This window comes from Eumetopias jubatus, unplaced genomic scaffold (assembly GCF_037043125.1).
Source record: "Eumetopias jubatus isolate StellerSeaLion01/CBP00866 unplaced genomic scaffold, mEumJub1_p1.0 scaffold_3, whole genome shotgun sequence".
NCBI classification, from domain to species: domain Eukaryota; kingdom Metazoa; phylum Chordata; class Mammalia; order Carnivora; family Otariidae; genus Eumetopias; species Eumetopias jubatus.
In genome coordinates, this window is record NW_028274809.1 from 180,651,881 (window position 1) to 180,666,532 (window position 14,652).

Sequence of the window (14,652 nt, forward strand, 5' to 3'; positions counted from 1 at the left end):
TTCCAGTTTGTCCTTATTTGCTGAAACCTCCTTTTCTGCCCACGTACCACAATAGATTCTACCCCTGTCTTCTGGCTTAACGGAGAATTAAAGTACCCTCCTTCATTGCAAGCGTCTTTTGTGGTGTAGGCTGCAAACATCAACGCCATAAAGCTCTCAGCATGAGCCAAAAACCTCCAGGACTAATGTAGCAACTTCTCCCCTGGCCCCAGGAAAGGGTCACTGCTTTTTAACTTTTGTGTTATCAGCCTCCTTGGCTGTTTTGGGGGTGCATGATGTGGTGGAAGGAGGCAGACAGCCTTTAAAATGCATTGGAGGTCAATGTATTCCATTATATACACAATGCTTCAAATTCAGTTTTAACCTTTGATGGAATGTGCAGTGTTGGGATTTTTTATGCTAGAGCAGACACGGGAAATCACAGGTGCAACTCATTTTGTTTTTGTTTGTTTTTTTTTTTTTTTGACTTATAATCACTGCAGGCCCCTAGAATTTTTATAGGAAATTCTCTCTTTAACTTGAGTATAAAGTGTCAGAAGTCTGTAGCTTGTCTCTGTAATGGACATTAATAGGTAATATTGATTTGTGGAAATTAATTAGTAGAAAAACAGTTTTCAGCCCTTCCCTAGTGTTTGGAAAGATTTGAGAGCCCTCTTGTGGCCGTAATAAACCGAAACTGAAAGCTGATGAAACGCTTTTAGCTGGGTTTTGTGTTGATTTTTTTTTTCTTTCTCTCTTTTTGGTTACATTTGTTTGCCTGCGTTATGGTTTTGAATCGCTTTTCATTGGAGATTAACATCAGCATATTTCACATCATGTCAGTGGAAGACTCAGGGATGGGAGCGGTGTCAATTTTTAAAAGACAGACTACTCCTTTTTTTCCCTGATTATTAAACCCAGATTCTTACCACCAAGAGAAATAACAAATGCAGAGGAGGTATGTTGAGCGAAGTTCACAGAGCAAGGACATTACAGTTGCATTCTTCTTCTTTTTTTTTTTTTATCTTAAGGGATGCATCCTCTTATTTTTAATCCAGGTATTGACTGCAACAAAGGTAACGCTAACTCTAGCAGCCCCAAGCTACATTTATTTTGAACGTCTTAAAGATTATTTTCCCTGATTTACATATAGCAGAGTAAAGTGGGAAAATAAATGTCCTTATTTGAGTGTTTTTAAATCTCTAAGAAATGCACGTTGAAAGCTATTACCTCTCGGATGCTTCAATCACGCCTGAAGAAATATATTTGCAACTTAAGGTCACTGTGCTCCACACTTGAATTGATGAAGGGAGCACCCAAGGCAAAGTTTAGACAGAACGAATTGATTTTTTTTTCCTGGGAGACTTAAATTATCATGCATATATTTTTCTCAATTTCTGTCATTGCTTTATTAATTAGGCAAAATTACAGCAGAGCTTTAGAGCCCACTGCAGCTGGAAGACCCCATGGAGTGTCCACGTGATAAGCTGGGCTTCTAGAAGGAGCTCAGGCTGTTATTGTGAATAAGCGGATTTTGAAGAGTACCTGATGAGGGCTCCGTGTTACTTCCAGCATAATTTGGTTTCTCCTAGATTAGTTTGTGGAGTGACAATGGCATCCAGTCACAAATGAATCACTAGCCCTGCCTATTGTTCCTAACACAGAGGAAAATGTCATGTACGTGCATAGAAGAAGGAAAAGAGAAGAAGAAATGAGAGCAGAACCCCCTGATGTTTGGACCTAGATAGGACATGGGAGAGTTAAAGATGGTGTCTGGTCTGTTTCCCTTTCAATGCTCAGGTGTAATTAGCAGGAGCGGCAGTTACATTGCCTGGTCCGGACTGAGAGAGGTAACACTGGCTGGGAGGAGAGGTGATGCTGGCCAGGAGGGGAGGCTGAGCGGCAATCATTTTGTTCTGTAAGAGCAGTGGCATATTTCCGGCTCTAACTCCATCTCTCTTGGTCTTTGTTAATATGGAACTTTGGCAGTGTTCGAGATCCTTTAAAGAGTATGCATAAAAGGCTTACAAGGGTTGTATAAAGGGACCCAGGTTCCATCTTGAATAAGCTCCGGCTGGCCAAAAAGTAGATAATTTGAACATCAAGTAAGTATAATGACTGCAATGTATTGAAACTCACTGTGGTTAGATTCACAAGCTAATAATGATATAAAAACAAACAAAGGACATCAACATAAAGCTCCCCCGGGGGATTCTAGGAAAGCGGTCTATGATTTTGAAAACCAGGAAATAACATGAGTAAACATTCATCTACCTTTCCTCCCTACAGTTACTATACCTTGGGGGATCAAATAGTGGATAAGGGGAAGTTTCTCCTTATAGAAGCGTTGCAGCTAACAAATGAAGCAGAAATGATGGAATTAGAAGATCACCATCTTGCAATCCTTTAATGATCACCTCTTAATGATCTACTGGCATCACAGAAAGAGAGACCACCATGCATTATGTGCCTCCAGATTGAGGTCCACAACACTGCTTCCTTAGAAATACCAGTCTATTATTTCAGAATGATTTTTTTTCCTACAACTTTAACTATTACCTGAAGGTATATCCATATTCTGGCATTTCTGGCTGTTTCATCTGGGTCCCCCTTTTCCGTGCGTTTCAAGGAGAAAATGAGCTAATACGCAAATCAATGAAAACTCCAAGCTATAGAATAATGTGCAAATTCCATGGTTTCTTTCCAACTTGACTAAGTTGAAGCAAAACACAACAGTGTGGGATCATCAGAGAAGGCTACATAGTCAATGCCTTGGGGCATTGACTGACGCCACAAGACCTTTACATCCCAACATGTAATTACATCCTGTTACATCCACAAGACCATTACATTCCAAGAACCTAGCACAGTGTTTGGCATGAAAGACATAATCAAAAACTATTTTTAAATCAACAAAGCAATGAATAGAGTGGCTGGAGAAGAAGAGAAAGAGAAGTCTCACTGCCTCTGTCTCTGAGTTCTTTTACCTCCGGAGGGATCATCCTTTCGTATCCCCAGGTGTCAGTCTCCTCATTGGTAAAATTCTGCTATGATATTGTCTTTTCCTGATGATCAAATGAAATAAAGGATGAGGCAAGTATTTTGAAAACTGTAAGCATGTTCACAAATAGGAAAGCATTCTCATTTTTTTTTTTGTTATTAACACAGCTTGTTTAATACTTAAAACGTCACCGTTTTGGGGTTGTTTCTGAGGCTCTGATAATCACGGAGGAAGGACAGTTATTGAAGGTGAGGGTGTGCGTGCATGTGGAGGTGCTGCTATGCATCACATTATTCAGGCAACTCTATGAAGTAAGCATCTATACCCTGGCTATTTCGATGAGGAAACCAGGGCTCCCAGAGGTCATGTCAGCTAACCAGGTCACATGAAGAGTGAGGTGGATCCAAAATTGAAATCCAGATCTTTCCGACTTCAAACCTATTCTCTTTCCACTGCACCTTAAGTGAAGTTTCCAGCATGCTTGAAAGTATGTGCTCTTGCCATGTCCAAATGAGTAGAACTTGACTTGCATTTTCTCGAATCTGCTCTTCCGAAATAAAAGCCAACTGCGGGATTCAGCAACCTCCTTTGAACACACGTCTGAGATTTCATAGCATTGTGTTCAAAAAAAGACTTATTTTAAAGCCAAAAAGAGAATTATGGCATTGCATGAGCTCTGGCTTATCTGAATTCTCTTGGGCCGCAATTTCCAACCATCCATTATTGTCCTGAGCTTACTACAGTTTTTGGCTTCTAGATTCCTCAGGAGTGTTAAAAAGGGAGGCAGCTGCCCTGCAGTCTTTCCCACTAGTCTCTGTAGCTCAAGTGCAAATCTGTTATGCAGTTTCGTGTGCGTGCTGAGGTCAGGAGAATTGTTTCTGAAGTGCTAAGCTGTGACTATGTAGAGGACCCTCTGGACCCATATACTCCAGAGGTTGAGAGAAGCCCTCTGCCCTCCCCAACCCTACAGTGTGCTGCCTCACCCTCATTTCCTGCTGCCCACCCCACCCCACCCCCAGGTAACCACAAACCCCTCACCCCAAGATGCTCATTTTGCTTCTAGAGCTTTGAATTCAACAAAGCCTGGACCACTGTAGCATTAAGTCACAAACTGCATCTCTAAGACAGCGTGACTCCTACAAGAAGACCATCAGAACTCTCTTTATGAGATCTTTGTGAAATTACAGACATCATCTAAAAGCCTGTGAAACTCAAAGGGTTATTTTGTTGACTAAATTGGTTAATGCAAGTACAGCACTTAATAATTGTATCGGGACATAGATGACACTCAATAAATGTTAGCCATTATACTGCTATTAATACCAATTTTTGTTCCACTTGGAACTTTGCATGTTTTAAGTTAGCTTGCTCCTTCATCATTGCTTGAGGGATGAGCTCCAAGTCACTCTTTCTTTGAGAACTGGCAAGGAATGGAATCAAGTGGGGATCTCTCGGGTATTTCGTGAAATATCCTAAAATGATTGCCAAGTCCTGATAGCAGAATCTAGGAAAATCCTAACTCAGAAGAATCTTTTATGGAACAGCACAGCAAAATCTGGACAGAGATGACTTTTTTTTTAAGTTCCTGAGATATTTTAGGAAAATCTATATCAAAGCTGTCAGATATAAACCTAAATATTGAAGCACATGCCTTGCTCTTAAACGTCCTGATTTACTTCTTTTCCTTTCCAAATTGGCTAGAGCAAAACAATTGCAATGGAAACACCTCGTTGCTTCTACCCTGTGTAATTCTCACATTTGTTAAAAGCAGCGTCTGGGAAATTAGCTAAGAAGAGAGCCCAGCTGAACACGCGTGGCCCTGATAACACAATCTGAGTGTTCTATCTGGTGTTCTGCTTTGCCCGGCTGGGATCAGAGCTGCAAGTGAGACGGAATTGGGGCTTATCTCACTCTGGGGCGGCTCCAGGCTTCAGGCGGATGCCCACATGCATAAACGACAGCTCTGCAGAGCAGAGAGCCTTGAGCCGCAGAAATCCCAGCAAGGCAGCGCAAAGCAGGGCGCCTCTGAACCAAATAATCACGGAAGTCCCTGAATAATGCATGAGAGCAGGACCCTCCCTGGCACATTTGGAACTGTACTGCAAGGAACTGTACTCAGCAAGATAGCAAAAGCCAGGCCCTGGAACATGCACCCCCTGAAATTTATTCTTGCAACAACCACTTGGGGGAAAGTGAAAGCCAGTATGACAACCACCTGAAAATCGTGGCATTTTAGTGAGTCTGGGGCTCCTAGGGTTCATGTCAGTATAAAGCAGCAACGTGATAGGATTTAAAATTTTATCTTATTGATAAATGCTACCTCTTCCTCCAGGAAGGTTGGAGGGTGGGCTGATTGTCGCTGCGAAATGACCAGTATGATTCAGAAGCCGCTTATTTCACATTTTGGTTTGGTTGTTTTGGTAGGCTGTGCGGCTTCCCATAATTAAAGTTAGTTGACATCTAAAAATTGCAGAAACGCTGCCTCTCGGGAGGCTGTTTCTTGGAGAACTGGCCCTGATATAATCGGTGAGGAAGCTCCATCTTTCTGATCCAGATGTTGGCTTTCATATAGCTGCAGTAGTGATGAGTGGGATTTGATGCCACAAATGTCTTGTCTCTCGTTTGATAGTCCAGCTTCTCATTAAGTACAAAATAAACAAATCTTTTTGGAAGACTGTTCTTACACCACCGTGTCACAGCCCTCCCCCCCGCTCCCCCCCCCCCCGGGCGGTCCTTGATCATACGTCTTAGATTGCTGTTCTTGGCAGGGCACCTGCCCGGTCCAATCGGGAGGGAGGAGAGCCAGGAGCCTGCTGCATAGCCCTGCCTCATGTCCAGGTAGCCTCCTGATGACAGGCCCCACCGAATGGCCCTGTCCTCTCCTATGCTAATGATGGTCAGCTATAGTTTGGCATTATGACTGTGAAATGGGGGCAATTCTCTTGACTCGAAATTCTACTCCCAGCAATTTAGTCCTTGCATAAATATTTATGGTTTAGGAGAGTCACCAGATTATTGTTTACAGTGTCCTCCTTCAAACAGAATCAGCCTAATTGTCCCAAACTGGGAGATTAGTCACATAAATTATGGTACATCTATAACTGGAATATTATACTCTTAGAGAAGAACATTAAATAAAACAGAAAAAGTGCTCACTCTGTAGTTTTGACTTACAAATACAGGTTAAAAATAAAATGTTCCTTTATGATCTCAAATCTCTAAAGGAAGAAATAGGTATTTAACTGTGGTTATCTCGGACTGGAGTGATTATAATTTTAATGTTTTTTTCTTTCTTGGTGTTCTGCATTGCTCATATTTTCCATAGTGACAATGTATTGTGTTTCTAACTGGGGGGAGAGGGAAATCACAGATTTAAAAAAAAAAAAAAGCCAGACCAACTACATCTAAAAGTATTCTCCCTCTAAAGTTATCAGGTATGCCGGCAAAAAAAGGAACGAGAAGCGTCTCTCCTCCTGAGGGAAGCACTGCGGGCTATGAGCATTCCTTCCCCCTCTATCTTAGCGATTGAAAAGAGTCAAGATCTCAGGGTAGTACATAAAATAAAAATGCCTTTGCTAGAAGGGTCTGGCTGCTTTGTAAGTGGCTGGGAGGGGGGAGTGGCGGCCGCGTGGGGCTGGGGGATGCGTGGCTTCTGTTTGAAGTAAGATAACCACCCACGTTTGCATGTCTCCATTTTCTCATCACAATACTGGACATCCTTAGAAGCAGTCGCTCTGACACACACCATTATCAGACGCCGAAAGTTCTTTATTACCATACTTAACAATCATAGTTCCCAATTTCCCATTTGCTTAGAACATCATTCTTAAATTCGTTAATTTGTTTTCAAGGCTTGAATAAGAGACCTTTTCATCACCGTGTCAAAGGGCAGCCTGATTGCCAAGCTCTAACTGCCACATTGCCCCCTATCAGATACAGGATAGCGCCGATAATACTCTACAGAGATAATGAAGAATGGGTAGCCCATAATGAGTGTGAGGCTCTAAAGAGAGTCAAGAAATTAATTCCAACCTGAGCATTTGGAAAATGACTCCAGCACACAGTACAGCGGGGCAGAGGGGGAGCTAAGTTTCACTCTTTGAAAATGCACACATCAGCTTGTGTTTAAGATGTACACCGTTAAATGTCTGAACTACTCCATGGGAGGACCAAAGATCTCCATCAGATGACCCCCAAGTCTACCTTACAACTGCTCACAATGTTCTTTGTGAGATACTGAGCTTTAGCAAAACTTGATTATCTAGGGAAAACTCCATGGAAATTCTGCGGGGCAAGAGGAAGGTGGAGAAATTGATTATTTCCCATACATTTCACAAGGTCTAGGCTAAAAGAAACCATTAGCCTGGACAACTTTTGTTGGTTAAGGCAGCAAGTTCAGTTTCCTGGGGACATGACTATCAGAATCCCTAAAATAGTAGCTGATAAAATATTTATTCATTCCACAAACACTGAACAACAGACCATCCCTGTTGTATAAGGTCATGCATCATATGCTCTGGGGGATAATGACTAAGGCATGAGGCCTGTTCAAGGGATAGGACAGTCACCAGTCACTGCAATAGAGATAAAACACGAGTGGCACAGGTTTCAGGGGAATAGAAATCCCTTCCTCAAAGGACATCACAGAAGGTTGGCTGGAGGAGTTTCTACTTGAGCCGGTTTTTCTGAGTGCACAGAACCGTGGACCTTGATGATACTAAACTTTGTTGCTTGATTTAACGAGGGTTAGACTAGTGGTGGAAGGAATACACTTTTTACATGTCCCTTGTGAGCGTGGCGTTTTGTAGGCTCTTCCAGATGTGTTTTCATTGGCTAGGCAAGTGATAACCTCATAAAAGTGAATCTTTTTTGAATCACCACAGGCAGGGTGATTCCAGAGACATGCACTCCTCATTCCACCATTTTGACGAACATACTAGCTCTGTCTTCTTTTTTTTTTTTTTAAGATTTTATTTATTTGACAGAGCACAAGCAGAGGGAGAGAGAGGGAGAAGCAGGCTCCCTGCTGAGCAAGGAGCCTGATGTGGGACTCGATCCCAGGACCCTGGGATCATGACCCGGGCCGAAGGCAGCCGCTTAACCGACTGAGCCACCCAGGCGTCCCCTAGCTCTGTCTTCTTTCACTGAGGAATTGAGAAGGAAGGATTAGGTAGAAGGAAAGAAGAAAATACAGAGGAGGAAAAGGTAGTTTGGAGAAAGCTGGCAATGCGGAAATGGGGAGGGAACAATGACACATGGGTGCATGATATGAATCTGTCCCTGATTTCTTTGTTGTTAATACCAGTGGTTCTGGGCTCTTCCCCACTGGCCCTTCACCACAGCTACCAAATGTCTGTCCTGGCTCTGCCTACTTTGTCCATCCTGAACCCTGTTGCCTAATGATCAAATCAACACTTTTCCCATTTTAGCAATTGACAGTTGTTCAGAGCCCATGACTCCTTGGGGCCAGCATGCTCTTCTCACGTATGCCCTCCTACCATCCATTCATTTATTAAGCAGACATTTTGTGAAATGCACAACATGAACTTCCTGGTCTAATTAGACCACTCTGCTCTCTGTACATTCTTAACTCTTCTCTTCAGTGTTGCTTGTCCACTCCTTACCTCCGTAGCTTGCTACCCAGTGTCTTTTTCTAATCTACCATCCTTACACCCACAATACCTGAGGGCATTTTATTCTTTTTTTTTTTTTTTAATGTTCTCCACATTTGCTAGAGCAGATCCTTACACATAACAAGCCCTCGAGAAGCATGTGTTAATTCAATGGCTTGCTAATTAAAGAAATGAGCAATTATACAATAAACTGCTTGGTGAAATACAGGTTCTTGAAGCAGTAGGGAAGAAAACTAGTAAACTTAACATTTTTAAAAAGCCACCTCATCGCTCCTAATTACCTGTTGTTTGAAACACTCTACTTTTTACCCAAAATCTGTGTTGAGTGTCTCCTTCTCTGCGTGTGGACCATCACAATCAAATGATGGATACGTTCGTAGATTATGTCTCTTTCTACTCTTTTCACACATTTTAGACAGTCAAAAATAATATCAGATCAGTTTTAGGAAAGGACAGAAAGTATTTATCAAAGGCAAAATTGGGGGCACCTGGGTGGCTTAGTCATTAAGGGTCTGCCTTCAGCTCAGGTCATGATCCCAGGGTCCTGGGATCGAGCCCTGCATCGGGCTCCTTGCTCAGCAGGAAGCCTGCTTCTCCCTCTCCCACTCCCCCTGCTTGTGTTCCCTCTCTTGCTGTGTCTCTCTCTGTCAAATAAATAAATAAAATCTTTTAAAAAAAAGGCAAAAGTAACCTTAGTCATTAAAATACATTTATCTTCTATGATGATCATCTCTTTCATGGAGCATTGGGTGTTGAACTTCTGCCATGAGTATGACTTTGGGTGAAGTGTTCTGGGACCTGAGGCCTGAGTCCAGGTTTCAAAGAGGAGATTTAAGGGTAGAGGTGACCAAGACATTCACATGGAAGTTAAAAGTGCAGCAAGCGATGTAGTAAAACCCTCGAGACTGGAAAAGTCAGGCAAGATGGATAGGAGGCTTGAGTTGGGCCCCAAAAGACCAGGAAGTTTTTCGCAGGAGGCAGATGAGCAAAGGACAAGGCAAAGACGAAGGGAAGGCGGTCATGCCTCTGTGCTGCATTCAGAATTGCACGACATGATTACTTCACAGCAGAGCAAGACGCTGAAGCAGCCGTGAAAAAGTGTGTGTTCTGTGCCTCTGAACTTGAGGACGCCGCGATGGCCCCTATGATCATTATCTGTTAAAACGATCATTGAACTAACCAAGGTGCCCTGTTCCCTAATCCTCCTGAGTACACGTGTATTTGCCATCATTACCTTAGGGCCCCAAGAATGACAATTCTAAAGAGCTGCAATTGCCTTACAGACGCCCTTAAATGAATTCACCCAAACTCTCAGTGAAGGAAGTGGCAAACAGCTGACCTGCTGATAGAACACTGTCACCGACAAATAAAGTTATCTGTCTTGGAGATTGCTCTGGTCCCGGGAGATTGGTAGAACATTCCCTTAACATGGTAGTTAGCATTTCTTTCACTGCACCAAAATCCCTGAGTGCTGGCGATCCCCTTGAGGGCAACGTGTTAGTAATCTCTGAGTCCCCGATGCCTCCCCCGGGTGTTTGGCAAACACGATGTTCGATTAACGTTTGCAGAATTAACAGATCCCTTTGCTGGAGAGCTCCTTGTCCTTCTCTGTTTTGTTTTACCGTCCATTGTGCTGTTGAACAAGTAAAGCCTAAAAAGGGAAACTTGCAAATTCCAGTGGTACAGAACCCTCTAAGATTTCTCCCTAGAAACTGAATTGGGTGTTTGGAGAGCAGAAGAAAATGAGTTCGCCTTGTTTTGGAGATTCAAAAACTGGAACAAAGCTCGTGTACAACCACCACCAATGACGTAGCCATCATTTCAATACTGATCTTTGCAGTTTTTTATCTGAAAGTAGAGAAGCAAATGAAAAAAGAAAAAAATAGAAATGAGAAAAGGTGATTCCATGGATCAATTTTACGTGTTTTTGCTTTCTCCAATAGTTGAGTGCTCTTCAACCCTGTTGGCTTATTTTTCCTATTTTTCTAACTTTCTATTTTGCCCCCTTGGCAGGATTTAAACAAATAAACAAAACATACATGAGAATATGTCTGACTAAAGCAATACCCAAATGCTATATGAGCCACTCCATTCCAGAACCACGAGATGGGACGGGTTTGTACTTCATCAATATAAATGTCCCACCAGTACATTTTTGTGTCTTGATGTCAGAGTTTTATTTACAAATTGATCTCTTATCAATTCAATCTCCAGTCATTCAACTGGCTGGTAGACCTTGCAGACATTTGGGACTTATTTTACTCATGTAAGCATCACCCTATGATTTGGCTAGTCATTGTTAAGTGCAATGTTAAATTGAATGACGTTAAATTTGAAACCAATACCATTTTAAGCCACACCAGCTTCAGTCAGCTTTGAGACAAATTTAAGTTTCCAATGGAATGAAAGCCCCAGGAAGTCTATGGCCAATTTTTCCCGAGTGAGACAAAAGCCACTAAGCTTCCACGAATAGGTTCCAGGTAAACCCTTACATCATAAACCATTGTAATTCTTGCCCCTAAGATCCTTCAGCTCTTATGATTATTTTAAAAATCAGGATCGTTTCTAAATCTGAGACACACGAATGAGGTTGAGACTTATCCATTGACCATCATCATCTTTTTTCCTTAAATCCTCTTTTTGTGTTACCTGTTTTGCCCAATTATAGGAAGATTATAAATGTCCCATTTGTGACTCCAGGTAAAGATCTCTCTGATTTAAATTCTTCTGTCTGGATGTGTTTGGCAGCCTTAACCCACCTGAGTTACATCACTATCATCATTCTTGTGTTTCTATATTTATTATGCACTTGCTTGGTGAAATAAAAATCAGTCTCTGCTTGTAAAATTGAAACATGGACAAGTCCTGACATAGGACCAAAGCAAGATTAATAAATGACCTGTCATATAATATTCAACCATAGTAACAGCCACTCCAAACAAAACTTTCCCGTCGACATTTCCTTGTGGAGCCCAGAAGCTGTGTCAGTCCTTTTCTGCCCTCCCTACTGACCTTTCAGGAAATTTCCTTCCACTGATGAAATTGTCATTCCGTCACTACAAAAAACAGAGTAATGTAAAATGATGATTGGCAAAGGCAAGGGCTCAGGCTGGCCTGTCTGTGGCCATCTCAGCACGTTCCTCTTTCTAATTTAAGGAGAAGCTAGCGTTTCTTAAGATACTGTAGTTCTCTTAGCACATTTCAAAACGGTCTGGCTAGGCATTCAAAAGAACCGAATATAGCAAATGTAGAGTTTTGAATATTATAGTTCATTGATTCCTTTTTTTAAAAAGCAGCATAAAAAAGCACTACACCCTTAAAGCCCTTCTGTTGGTCATTGCTTTTACTGGGTATTAATTTCTTTTAAAAGTCAGTTTCGCTTGGCCAAGGGAAGCCCCGTGTTCCTTTCACAGCTCTTTAGGATCATGTGTCTGCTCAGGGGACCCCCTCTGCTCAGGGGTCCCTCCTGTGACAGTGGTGGGTGGGCAGCCTGTTCCGTAGGCAGGCTGTTCAAATTAGGAGAAGGATTTTGCTCATTTTAAATCAACAGTTACTTTCCTCTAATGCTTTGTGTTGTGTCTTTACCTGTCGACTTTTCCAACTCTCTTCTTGCCTCTCTACACTTTTCTTGCCCCTTGAAACCAAAAGCACCCTGATCTTTACTGGATCATCCTGAAGCTAACCATTTAAAAATATATATATATTTCTTTTCAAGGTTCCATTTGATGCCATTAGCTAAGACCTGTGATTACAATAACCACAGCACCTGACAATAGGCATTCAATACATATTAATTATATTTTTGTTTTTAAAATATCAATATTGTGCACAGGAAAGCACAGAGGCATTAAAATCAATAGACCTAGACTCCATTGCAGTTCACGTATTAATTTGTCCTAGGATCTTGGGCTATATTTTCACCTTTCTCAGTCTCTATGTTCTCAGCTTAAAAAAAAAAAAAAAGTAATAATAAAGCCCATTTGACAAAACTGTGCTGAGGATTATCAGTGCTAGTATCATAAAGCACCTATCACAGTTCCCAGTACGTAGTAGGTGCTCAATAAATATCGGTCTCCACACACAACACATCTTCCCCCAACCCCACCTACCTTGTAAGCCAGAACAGCAGTGTAAACAGAAAAGACTAAGGAGGCTTGGCTTCTAGCTTTGCCCTTTTTAGTCCCAAAACCTTGGATAAATCACTTCACCTCCTCACATGTTTCCTTATCACATAGTCCCACATCTGCTACAAATAAAGTATTGGCTGGGGAGTAACTTTCAAAAATCTTGGCGTGTTCTCTTATTGTAAGGTATTATTTCCAGTAGCAATTTATCAATGAATAAACTGCTGAATGAATGAATTGCCCATTGCCCCCACCGCCTCCCTCCCCACACTGGAGCAGGGAAGAAAAATCAACAAATGGTGTTGAAAACCAGTCCACGCATGTTTATGAAAACACGCATATATGGGGGCATTTGCCTGATAGGTGCAAATGCAGGCAACTGCTCTCACCCGAACATTTGGCAGAAGAACCCGTTGACTCAGTGCTGCTATAAACACTATGGAGGTTCAGAATCCCAGCGCTGTCATTGTCAAAGGCTGACACTCTTCCTTCTCATTTCTTCCAGGAATTTCTATTACATCACCATGTTACGGGACCCGGTGTCGCGCTACCTGAGCGAGTGGAAACACGTCCAGAGAGGGGCCACGTGGAAAACCTCCCTCCACATGTGTGATGGGAGAAGCCCCACCCCCGATGAGCTGCCCACCTGCTACCCCGGGGATGACTGGTCTGGGGTCAGCTTGCGGGAGTTCATGGACTGCACCTACAACCTGGCCAACAACCGCCAGGTGCGCATGCTGGCCGACCTCAGCCTGGTGGGCTGCTACAACTTGACTTTCATGAATGAGAGCGAGAGAAACACCATCCTGCTGCAGAGCGCGAAGAACAACCTGAAGAACATGGCCTTCTTTGGGCTTACGGAATTCCAGAGGAAGACACAGTTTCTCTTTGAGAGGACATTCAACCTCAAGTTCATCTCCCCCTTCACGCAGTTCAACATCACGCGGGCTTCCAACGTGGACATCAACGAGGGCGCCCGCCAGCGCATCGAGGAGCTCAACTTCCTGGACATGCAGCTTTACGAGTACGCAAAAGACCTCTTCCAGCAGCGCTACCACCACACCAAGCAGCTAGAGCACCAGAGGGACCGGCAAAAGAGGCGGGAGGAGCGCAGGCTGCAGCGGGAGCATAGGGGCCACCGGTGGCCCAAAGAGGATGGGAACACAGAGGGGGCGGTCACTGAGGACTACAATAGCCAGGTGGTGAGATGGTGACCCCCTGCCCTCTCCTTCCTCAGGAGGGGGAGGATGAGCAGGTGCACTGACCTTCTGTGGCGTTGGTTACCTTGGAGGATGATGGGCCGTTCTAAGGACATCTGGCTGTATGTGGCTTGATTTGGACACCTGCTTCCTCTTTGTCTTCATCCTTATCCAGCTGGAGATGACCTGTCTTCTTCTTTTTTTTTTCCTCGACTTTTTTCCATCCATGACATTAAGTAGGGTAGGAATGCATCCAACAGAGACGTCCTTAGGAGGTCAAGGAGGGAAGTACCAGAAAGGAAACTGTTCTTGAAGACATCCTTTGCAGTACCATGGGAACCCACAGAGGCACACATGAAAAGCCAAATTATGGCTTGGATGTTCTGCTGAAACTGGTCTGTTTCACACTGTCTCTGTAATGGAAATATTGGTTCTGTCCAGAGAGAGAGAGAGAGAGAAAGAGAGAGAGAGAAGTCCCTTTCAGGCCTTAGATGAAGTTTAATGCCAACCCTCACTTGAATGTTGGCTCTCATCTTGAACCCTGTTTGAATGTGGTTTAAATCATAAGTCACAGTGTTTTGTTGTTGCAGTTGTTTTTAAACAAGATTACCCTGCTATTGACCATCGCTCAAGACTTACACCCCACAAAGCCCCTGCATCTTAGCAGGGAGCCATGCTTCCTCCCCCATCTTTAAGGGACCAGCTAGTGGAATCGG

The 14,652-nt window shown here is 43.0% G+C and overlaps 1 protein-coding gene across 1 annotated transcript in view; it reads left to right on the forward strand.

Moving 5' to 3' along the window:
• HS6ST3 (heparan sulfate 6-O-sulfotransferase 3) overlaps positions 1-13,951 on the forward strand; it is a 626,721-nt gene extending 612,770 nt beyond the window's left edge. Inside the window, exon 2 of the mRNA XM_028112039.2 lies at positions 13,243-13,951. Coding sequence (XP_027967840.1) covers positions 13,243-13,951 — 709 coding nt within the window. The remainder of the gene's footprint in view (positions 1-13,242) is intronic.
• Positions 13,952-14,652: the final 701 nt, after the last annotated feature.